Below are 11,090 nucleotides of genomic sequence, written 5' to 3' on the forward strand. Positions count from 1 at the left end.
GTTTGTGATAATGACCCATAATAAGTAAATTGTACCTTGAGTCACAACACATTTGTTTGCTCATAAAGGACTGATTTTTATTCTATGGCTGAGTGCAGATAAGATTCATATGACAAAGTATTTTCCTACTTCCTTCTAGTGAGACCTGTCTGCTTTATGATTGCCCTTGTTTATTTTTGTTGACAGGTGATAAGTATTTAAATCCCATTATTTTTGTATTATTTATGTACTTGTATTTTCAGTTTATTTAAAATTTTACTTTTTAGTAATTTATGCATTTGACATTTTATTATTTTTTATGGTTATGCATTGTTCATTTTTATTTTACTTTTAATTTTCATAATTGTTTAGTCCTTTCACTTAAAATTATTTCAGTTAGTTGCAATGGAATTTTATTTTATTATTATTATTATTATTTATTTTTATTTTCACCTTATATTTTATTTTCTGGTTTATTTCAATTACTAAAACAATTTGTAATAGTTTTGGAGAGGTATGCAGGTCTGAAGTATGTTTATTAAAGAGATGACACTAGGACTAGGCCCTGATTGGATCGCAAGCATGTTATTCATGCAAGTGGCTGCACATCCAGATCTCTGCTAATAAAAATCATTTAAACCAGCCAGGCTCGTTGGCCCGGTCAGGTTGGTTTTAGAGAGGTTTTGGGGAGAAGTTTCGAGCTAGTCATTTAAGAATGTCTCTACAAACCATGTCTGATGCTTTTCATGTTTTTGACCTTGAAAGGATCTTTTAGAAACATGACATTTTTGTATCCCTCTCCGAATCACAACGGGATATTCATTGTATGCCTCCCCTAGCGGAGACGAGGTAGATTTACAATGTCAAATAAAAAAAGCAGGGATGAACGCCATGTCTGATCCCGCTGTTGAAGGGTAGAGAGAGCGATTACAGCGGGCGGACTTCGAGGATTCGAGTCGGAGCGCAGAAGACGGCTCGATGTCGGAGAGCGCGGGGATTCCTCAGGGCTCCCCGGCGGTGGGCGCGGCGGGCTCGGCTCCGGCTGCTCCAGGTGTCGGTGGAACCGAGTGTTCGGGCGCTTCTGACGGTTCTGCACGTATCGCCGTCAAGAAGGCGCAGCTCCGCTCCTCCCCGCGTCCGAAGAAACTGGAGAAACTCGGTGTATATTCCTCGTGCAAGGTACATTAGAGATATAAAAACATTGTTTACGTGCACAGTGCGAAGGAAAGGCTCACTTTTATTCGTTTATCTGATAGCTGAAACTAGCTGTTTCCTTACTTTACACACTCTTTAATATGCAAGCACAGCACAAAAAGCCATTGCCTTGTCTTCCATGTTTTTTTTTCGTGCTTTAGCCACTTAAATTAATGCACAACAAAAAATATATCAGTGAGCTCGTCATTTCCGTGATCTGCAACGATAATACAGCTGTGTTTTCCCTTAGTGTGCATCATGACGTGAATATTGGGTACTCTTGGAGGGTTGTAAATTTTTTTTTTTCTTTTAACAATGAACGAAGATTTTTCTAATGTATTTTGTCAAGTCAAACTAGAGTTTCATGGGGCTTTCGTGCAGGAGTTCTGCCAGAACTAGAGACACAATCTGAAGTTTATTACTCGAGAGGAGAGAGCGGTCTTTGTTTTGACAGAATGACAGCTGCTGAAGGGGCGTGGACTGTTACTGAGGGCGGGGTCTGTTGCTGGGGGGCGTTGTCTGCTCATTGTTGGCAGATCAGGCACACACGAAACGTGTGGAGGGCCAAATTACTCAAATGCTAAAATATTTAAATAAATCGATAAATACATAATTAAATTAATAAAACAGTAAAAACAATTAAATTGCTTATTAAAGGACCAAAAATAATTGAATAATGTCCATTGTATTTTATTTTAGCATTAGATTTGCCTTCATTTTTCATTATTTTTGGATTGATTTTTCATTTAAGCACAGGCAGATTGTGTCTTTTAACTTTACTTTGCAGGGTTACAGTTGTTGTGTGTCATACAATAGTGGGCGTCACTTTCTATGGAGCCCTGCTCATGGCATGCAGGAAAAAAAATTGTAGGCTAAATTGTGTGGACAATTTATGAAGTCATTCCCTTGATTTATAAGTTGTGCTCATGATTTAGTATATCGAGGGAATGAAATGGTAATCATGTGCACATTTTAGTACATCGAGGTAAATCATGCAGAATATATATATATATTTTTTTTTTTGGTCATGTGCGGGCCTCCGTACCTTTCACACTCCAGCGTGTTTATGAATGTTTTCAACATATATTTCATGAATTAATTTAAAGTAATTTGGCCCTCCATCAGTATTGCAAACACATTAAACATAGATAGGAATTTTCTATGCACACTTTTTTGATATAATAATGTAAGATTCTATTGGTTTCTGTGCAGTGCTTCAACATGTTTATTTTATTAGTATGAACATATTCCTAATGTAGTGAGGTCTTATTTTGTGGCTGATCTGTTTTGTCCTCACACAGGCTGAAGGAGCTTGTAAGTGTAATGGCTGGAAGAGTCAAAACCCACCACCAACTCCGCCCCCTCCAACCCCGCCCAGGGCTGAGCAGCCAATTGCTGTTAACTTAAAGGAGCCCTGTAGAAGCTGCAGCCACGCCCTCGGTAATGACTGTTTGTGTAATTATAGAATTCTGGAAGATAAAATCCCATTCCTGTCATCCGTAAAGAAATGGATGTTTAGTATAATCTATAACCCTTTCAAGAAACTACATATTTGAATATTTTGGAATAAGCTCCAAAAATATGTTTTTATTTTTAATCAATTGCTTACAGTCAACAGTTTTATATTGTACTGTTTATGATTCAGTGGCAAGGCTTCTTACAAAGTCACAATTGTATTCTTTTGTGTTCCTGGCCAGGTGACCATGTGACTCACCTGGAGAATGTTTCGGAGGAGGAGGTGAACAGACTGCTTGGAATTGTACTGGATGTGGAGTACTTGTACACATGTGTCCATAAAGAAGAGGATCCAGACACTAAACAAGTTTACTTTTCTCTGTTCAAAGTGAGTTCTTGTGTGTTGTTGCACATTGTGAAGTGGTGCTTATGTGCACCTCAGTGCGTGACTCCCTGTTATGGAAATATAAAAAATATCGATCACTTAAGGTTTACGTTTTACAATTAATGTAATTACAAAAAAATTTGATTTGTAATGTTTTTTAAATAGATCTTGTATGCTTACCAAGGCTGCACCTATTTGATAAAAAATACAGTAAAGATATTAATATTTTGAAATATTAGTACAATTTGAAAGAAGTGATTTCTATTTTAATATATTTAAGAATATAATTTATTCCTGTAACGCAAAGCTGAATTTTCAGCAGCCAATAATTAAGTCTTCAGTGTAACATGATGCTTCAGATTTCATCTGAATATTTCTTATTAGATTTCTATTGTAAACAGTAGTGTTTCTTAATATTTTTTATCTGGAAGCGCTGATATATTTTCTCATGATTCTTTGATGAATAGAAAAGTTTGAACAGCATTTGTTTGAAATGGAAATCTTTTGTAACATTATAAATGTTTTTCCTGTAACTTTTGATCAATTAAATATGTTCTTAAGTTGCTGAATTGAGGTGTTAATTTATTTTTTTTAAAGTGACCTGAAAGTTTTGAACAGTAGTGTATATTAATATATATTTACATTCAGCTGTGTTTATACTATTTGCTACTATTTGTCAGTTTTACCTACTTGTATTTGTTGAAAATGTCTTAGTTGCTACGGAAATGCATCCTGCAGATGGGAAGGCCGGTGGTAGAAGCTCTGGAAAGCCCACCTTTTGAAAAACCAAGCATTGAACAGGTAGCTGCTTACATTGCAAGGCTGTAATCACCATAGGTAACAAATAATTTATGATCAATATGGATTTTGTCAATGGAATATGGTAACAGTATCGGTAACAATATTTGGTCAGCTTTTTCCATCCCATCACATTCAAACATAGTGTCAGTGTCAGGAATTGTAAAGGTGCAAAAACAGTTAAATCTCCTGTGAGTTCAATAGCAGCTTAATTCTGAAACCGGCTTATGAAACGGGACTTTCTGAAGAACCTCTGATATCATTAAAAACATTCCGGACGTCTTTTGTTCTTGGTGTCACACATACATATTTTTTTTCATGTGTTGTTTTTGTTGCAGGGTGTGAACAACTTCGTGCAGTACAAGTTTAGCCACCTACCTTCCAAGGAGAGGCAAACAATTGTGGAGCTCGCAAAGATGTTCCTCAACCAGATCAACTACTGGCAGCTAGAGACTCCCTCACAAAGGAGGCAAAGAGCACCTGATGATGATGTGGCTGGTTATAAAGTCAATTACACCAGGTGACCACCCTAGAGAGAGAAACTAGATATAGTTTTTCTCTTCTTTTTTGTACCTTATTGTCATTTAAAGATAACAATTGGCCTTATTTATATTTAAAAATGCCCATATAAAGCTAATCTACACTACAGCTCATAATTTTACTTTTGGGACTGCTAGAATACATGTACATTTGCATGAAGGGTTATCTTTTGGAGAGATTATCTCCCTTTGTAACTTTGCAGATAATTTACATGCACAGAAAGCTATATTACAGGCTAAAGGAAAGGTGCAATTAAAAAAGCCCGTTAATACATATTTCCGGTCTTCTTTGTGTTCGTGTTGCAGGTGGCTGTGTTATTGTAACGTGCCCCAGTTCTGTGACAGTCTCCCTCGGTATGAGGCCACGCAGATTTTCGGACGCAGTTTTCTGCGTTCTGTGTTCACTGTTATGAGGAAGCAGTTTCTGGAACAGGCCCGGCAGGAGAAAGACAAACTGCCACCTGAGAAACGCACTCTCATTCTCACACATTTCCCTAAGTAAGCACACAAACACACAGACCGAAACCTCACGAATAACAGGTCGATATTATGTGAATGTGTGTGTGTTCTGCGCAGGTTTCTGTCTATGCTGGAGGAAGAGGTTTATAGTCATAATTCACCCATCTGGAGTGAAGACTTCATGGTCTGTTTATCAGGTGGACAGATACCCACAGGTGATTAGCAGCATTAGAGTTCATTTTAATCAGTTGTCTGTGTGGCGTGGCTATGTAAAGAGACTTTTCTCTTTTCTGATTGGTGCAGTGATCAGTGCTCCACCCCCAACCCGCCCCTTGTACAACAGCAGTAGTCCCGCCCCAGTGGAGCTGGCTGGAGGAGGCAGCGTAAGCCCGGCCCGGAAAACAGCATCCGCTTTGGAGCCCAATCCAGGTGTTAACTTATTTTATAACATTTTATTTAATAAATGATTAGAATTGCTAGAAAATCACTTTGTCATTTATGTAGTCTTAATGATGAAAACTACACGTTTTGTTTTTAAGAAATCATACTTGCATTCAGCAGGGATGCATAAAATTTATCAACAGTGACATCAAAGATTTTTTTTAACTTTACAAAAGATTTCAAATAAATGCTGTTCATTTGAACGCTGAATTGATCAAAGAATCCTAAAAAGATATATCACAGTTTCCTAAAATATTATAGCCATTTTAGAATGATTTACAAAGGATCATGTGGAGTAATTAAAAATTAAATTTCAATAAGTATTTTAAACCATTATTTTAAATTGTAATGACATTTTACAACATTACAGTTTTTAAACTTAAGGGGCTTCCTGAGATTTTAAGTTAACATTATAATAATTTAACAAGACATCTGTAAATTTGCAGTTCTTTTATGAAGGTGACATGTAAGTAAACATATAAAATATGTGCACATATGTAGGTGGAGAAAAGCGAAAGCCTTCTGAGCCGTTGTCTCATGAGGACAGCAAACGACCACGCGTGGTCGGTGACATTCCTATGGAATTAATTAATGAAGTCATGTCTACCATTACAGACCCTACTGCCATGCTGGGACCAGAGGTAAACATAGTGTGTTATGTATTTTGTATCTGATGGATGGCAGTGCTAAAGCTCATATCACAGATACTAGAGCAAACACAATCTTTTACTCGGTTTTTCTCTTAGACCAGTCTTCTCTCAGCTCATTCTGCGCGTGATGAAGCTGCTCGAATAGAGGAGAGGCGTGGCGTCATCGAGTTTCATGTCATTGGAAACTCCCTCAACCAAAAGCCCAATAAGAAGATCCTCATGTGGCTTGTTGGTCTGCAGAATGTGTTCTCACACCAGCTGCCTCGTATGCCTAAAGAATACATCACACGCCTCGTCTTTGACCCGTATGTTTTTTTTCCATTAACCATTTTAATGTACTTAAGACATCAATAGTCCGATTCCTTTAGTGAAAAACCTGCCATAGAGGATTAAAGCTTGAAATCTGGTGTTTTCTGAGATTTTAAAGGTGTAGTTCTGTCATGACAACTTGACAACAGTTTAGCGTTGTAATGTACATTACCGAGTTAATGTGTTTGGTCTTGGCGGAATAGATCTGCTACACTGCTGCTGCGAGGACTTGATACTGCCTATACATCCACAGACATGCTGTTGTGAACATGTAAGAAATACTGCTGCTGCTGCACATACAACATACACGGAAAAAAAACATATATAACATACATGAACTCCACCTGTAGCAGATCTATACAGGTGGAGCTGGGGAAGTTGGAAGGATTCTGAAGCATGCTGCAACTGCTACAGCAAGCCCTAGCCGGGTATTTCAATGTTAAGCGTCATTAGCCTCTGAAACGAAAAGAGCCAATCAGCTGAGCCATTTGAATGATGTCATTATATCAAAATGAGTTAGAACCTATCAGACTGTGCCATCTAGAGTTTCATGACAGAACTTTAGATTTAACTTGTAACTTAACAAGTTGACTGTTAAATGGATAGTTTACACAAAAATTTAAATGTTGTCATCATTTACTCACCCAGAAGTTATTCCAAACCTGTATGAGTTTCTTTCTTCTGTTGAGCACAAAAGAGGTTTTTGGTAGCTATTGATTACCATAGTGGGAGAAAAAATACTGTGAAAGACAGTGGCTACCAGCAACTGTTTAGTTACCATCATTTTTCAAAATATCTTATTTTATGTTCAACAGAAGAAACAAGCTTAACTTGAGTGAGTAAATGATTAAAACTTTTGGTTAGACTATCCTTTTGTACCGTCAACTTTATTTAGATATCAATTGTATTCTAATTGTTTGATCTGGTTAATGTTAACCTACTGTCATCTGTGAACTGTGGCATAACATTGTAATGAGTCAATGTACTTCCTCTTTACACAGGAAACACAAGACTCTGTCTCTGATTAAAGATGGCCGCGTTATTGGGGGAATCTGTTTCCGGATGTTTCCAACTCAGGGCTTCACTGAGATTGTGTTCTGTGCCGTCACCTCAAATGAGCAAGTCAAGGTGTGTTGTCTTATAAATATTGTGATGCATTCCCATTATTCTTATTATTATTCTTTCTCACTCATTGCTAACTTGATCTTTATTCATTTGATTGCTGCTTAAGGGTTATGGAACTCACCTCATGAACCATTTGAAGGAGTATCACATCAAGCACGAAATTCTCAACTTTCTCACCTATGCTGATGAATATGCCATTGGCTACTTCAAAAAGCAGGTCAGTGCTAAAGAGGATGGTGAATTATGCTGCCAAGGAGGATTTTGTTTCACTTTAATTATATGTCTTATTTTGTTTTTCTTGCTTTATGTCAGGGATTCTCTAAGGACATTAAAGTGCCTAAGTCTAAGTATGTGGGCTACATTAAAGACTACGAGGGGGCCACACTCATGGGCTGTGAACTGAACTCCTGCATCCCTTACACTGAGTTCTCTGTCATCATCAAGAAACAGAAAGAGGTCTGTGTGTGTGTGTGTGTATGTGTGTGCATGAGATCTGAGGTGTGTCAGAGAGGTGACTCAGTTCATCATTCTGTTATTGCCTAAAGGGTTTTCTACCTCTTATCTCACCCTGTCTCTCAGATCATTAAGAAGCTTATAGAGCGCAAGCAAGCACAGATTCGGAAAGTCTACCCTGGCCTGTCCTGTTTTAAAGAGGGAGTTCGTCAGATTGCCATTGAGAGCATTCCAGGAATCCGTATGTCTCACTTTTATGTATTTTACTAAATACATAATAATAAATGCATAATAATAATAAAAAGAAGAATACAATATTTTATGTATTTTATTATACAAATCATAATAATTCTTTAGTAATGATAATATTTTTTAAATGTGTTCTATTTGAATATATTTTAAGATGTAATTTAGTTCAGTGATGGCAAAGCTGAATTTTTAGCAGTTATTACTCCAGCCTTCATTGTCACCTGATTCGAGTCCAGAAATGATTCTGATATGCTAAGTTGCAGCACAAGAAACATTTCTTCAGCATTCTCAATGTTAAGAAATGTCAACAGTTTTGCTGTTTCTTACTTTTTTTTTTTGTCAGGATGCTAAGGTGAATAGAATCTTCAAAAGAACAGCATTTCTTTAACATGGAAATCAAAAATTTCCTGTCACTTTTCAGTCTTTGCTAAATAAATTTATTAAAGGGATAGTTCACCCAAAAATGAAAATTAATTACTCACCCTCATGTCGTTCCAAACCTGTAAGACCTTCTTTCATCTTGTGAACACAAATCAATCATTTTTGATGAAATCCAAGAGCTTTCTGACTCTGCATAGACAGCAAAGTAACTACCACGGCCAAGGGCCACAGTAGTGAATAAATATTTGACTTAAGATTCAATTTCATAATAATAAATATATTAAATAAATAATCAATTGAATTGAAATTTTACTGTTTACTTGTCTTTGGACAGGTGAGACGGGCTGGAAGCCTTTAGTGAAGAGGTAAGTGTGAGTCACAGCTAAACAAATCTTATGGAAACATGTAGTTTGTTTCATTTTTGCATCATTTTTCACAGCAAAGAGCTGAAGGATCCAGACCAGTTGTACAGCACCTTAAAGAACATCTTACAGCAGGTCAAGGTAATGCATATCTGCAGTGCCCACATTTTTCAAAAACTATATTTATGAAAGACCATACAACGAATAATGAGGAATATATTATGTACTACGCAGTTCCACCAGAATGCATGGCCCTTCATGGAGCCTGTAAAGAAGAACGAGGCACCTGGTTATTACCAAGTCATCCGCTTCCCTATGGGTACACAAAGATCACTTATACACAGTGCTTGTTATGCTTCATACTTTTGAGCATGAAATGCTTGACTGTTATTGTGCATTGTAGACTTGAAGACGATGAGCGAGCGTCTGAAGAGTCGTTACTATACCACACGGAAGCTGTTCATGGCCGACATGCAGAGGATCTTCACTAACTGCCGAGAGTACAACCCTCCCGAAAGCGAGTACTACAAATGTGCCAACCTACTTGAGAAATTCTTCTACACCAAGATCAAAGAGATGGGCCTCAACCTCAAGTAATCCAGCTAGGGGGCCAAGTAGTCTGTTTCCCCCTCTACCTCTTTTTCTCTACATTTATCATCTATATAACTCATCGCATCAAAAGGAGGGTTATATGAAATTAAGACGTTTGAAGGAATGGTTGACCCCAAAATTAAAATTTGCTAAAAATGTACTCAACCTCAGACCAGCCAAGATTGTTTCTTCATCCGAAAAGTTTGGAGAAATTTAACAATACATCACTCGCTCACCAGTGGATCTTCAGCAGTAAATGGGTGCCATCAGAATGAGAGTCTACATATCTGTTAAAAGCATCACGAGTAATCCACACCATTCCAGCTTATTAATTAAATAAACCATCAAGGCATCACAAGGTACTTATCGCTGGACTGGAGTCGTGTGGGTTACTTGTGAATTATTGTGATGTTTTTAACACCTTGTTTGAAATCTCATTCTGACGGCACCCATTCACTTCCATTAGTGAGCAAGTGACAGAATGCTAAACTTCCTCAAATCTGTTCCGAAGAACATAATACACATCTACATCCTGGATGGTCTGAGGGTGAGTACATTTTCATTGTCGGGTGAACCATTTCTTTAAAGAGAAGTCTTCAGAACCTGTGAATATCCGCGTGACCGTCATATGTGAAAAGTCTTAAAAATTCCTTCTGCCAAAACTACGGAACAATTTTACTGTATGTACGGTTGGATGCGTTTGGAGTGCATGTGTTCTTGCTAGTCTGTGTATATAATAGTGAAAATCTGTTTTTACAGATACATTTTATGAAAAACTGTATATTTTATATAGTAGAGAAGGATGTGGCCTACAACTTAACCATGAAAAAATGACTCTAATTATCTAATATTGTACCTTCAAAGAGCTCTTATTTATTATTAAACCTAAAGAAATGGTGATAACTACTAGTGAGAAGATGGAAGATTCCTGATCAGAAACTTGCACATCTGTGGTCTTAACCAGAGAGTGTATGTGACGTGGTGTAATGAGGAACATTCCCGGTCCAGTGAAAGAAAATAGTCTTAATATGCTTCATCGTTATGGCTGTGCTTCTAATGAAATCATACAGTCTTTGTATGTAAAGATGAAGCATGCAATGACACGCACTATTGTTGTTTTCTAAAATATTTGTATTTTTAAATACTTAGGAGATGGGCTTTGTACTACATTTGAGGGGAACGGGGAATAAAGCTATTTTAAGGTCTTTGTACCGTTGCTTTTAAAGACAAAGCATATTTTATAGAATCATTAAATCTTCAAAGCAACTAATGTGAAAGAAATGTCTACTTTTGTGTTAAGACTTGTTTTAGTAGAGGTTAATGTTGCACAAATGTTTGTTTTTTTTCTCTTGTTTTTAGATACAGAAATCATCCATTTCTTGAGTTGTTACACGTTTATGTATATTATATCATTTATTCGGATGCCATTTTTTGTCGACTGACCAATTTAAGCTTGTTGCAGAAAATGCATGCATCTGTTTATGTCTTTACTGAAAATGAGTCAACAGACTGGAGTTCCTGGATTTGTGCAAAACTTCATGGTCTAGTCTAGCATTTCACCATGTAGCACAACGATCTCAACGGTGTTTCCAATACTGTAAAGCCAAGTAAAGAAAGCTTATTTGCTTTTTTTAATAATATTTATAATAATAAAAAGAGTTCCTGACCCCTTTAAGTATAACGTCCCTCTGTTTGTCTGTTTTTGCAGTGTTCCACACCA

The 11,090-nt window shown here is 37.0% G+C and overlaps 1 protein-coding gene across 1 annotated transcript; it reads left to right on the forward strand.

Annotated features, from left to right (window-relative positions):
• The first annotated feature begins 623 nt into the window (after nt 1–623).
• On the forward strand, nt 624–11,051 carry LOC127935159 (histone acetyltransferase KAT2B). Its single transcript, XM_052532788.1, has 18 exons — nt 624–1,158; nt 2,475–2,613; nt 2,871–3,016; nt 3,728–3,814; nt 4,150–4,331; nt 4,657–4,848; nt 4,927–5,024; nt 5,113–5,238; nt 5,752–5,891; nt 5,997–6,205; nt 7,211–7,337; nt 7,441–7,551; nt 7,647–7,790; nt 7,914–8,028; nt 8,752–8,782; nt 8,857–8,920; nt 9,014–9,098; nt 9,183–11,051. The coding sequence occupies exons 1-18, from the start codon at nt 958–960 to the stop codon at nt 9,374–9,376; spliced, it is 2,391 nt and encodes a 796-aa protein (XP_052388748.1). The 5' UTR covers nt 624–957; the 3' UTR covers nt 9,377–11,051.
• Nucleotides 11,052–11,090: the final 39 nt, after the last annotated feature.

This window comes from Carassius gibelio, chromosome A19 (assembly GCF_023724105.1).
Source record: "Carassius gibelio isolate Cgi1373 ecotype wild population from Czech Republic chromosome A19, carGib1.2-hapl.c, whole genome shotgun sequence".
NCBI lineage: Eukaryota > Metazoa > Chordata > Actinopteri > Cypriniformes > Cyprinidae > Carassius > Carassius gibelio.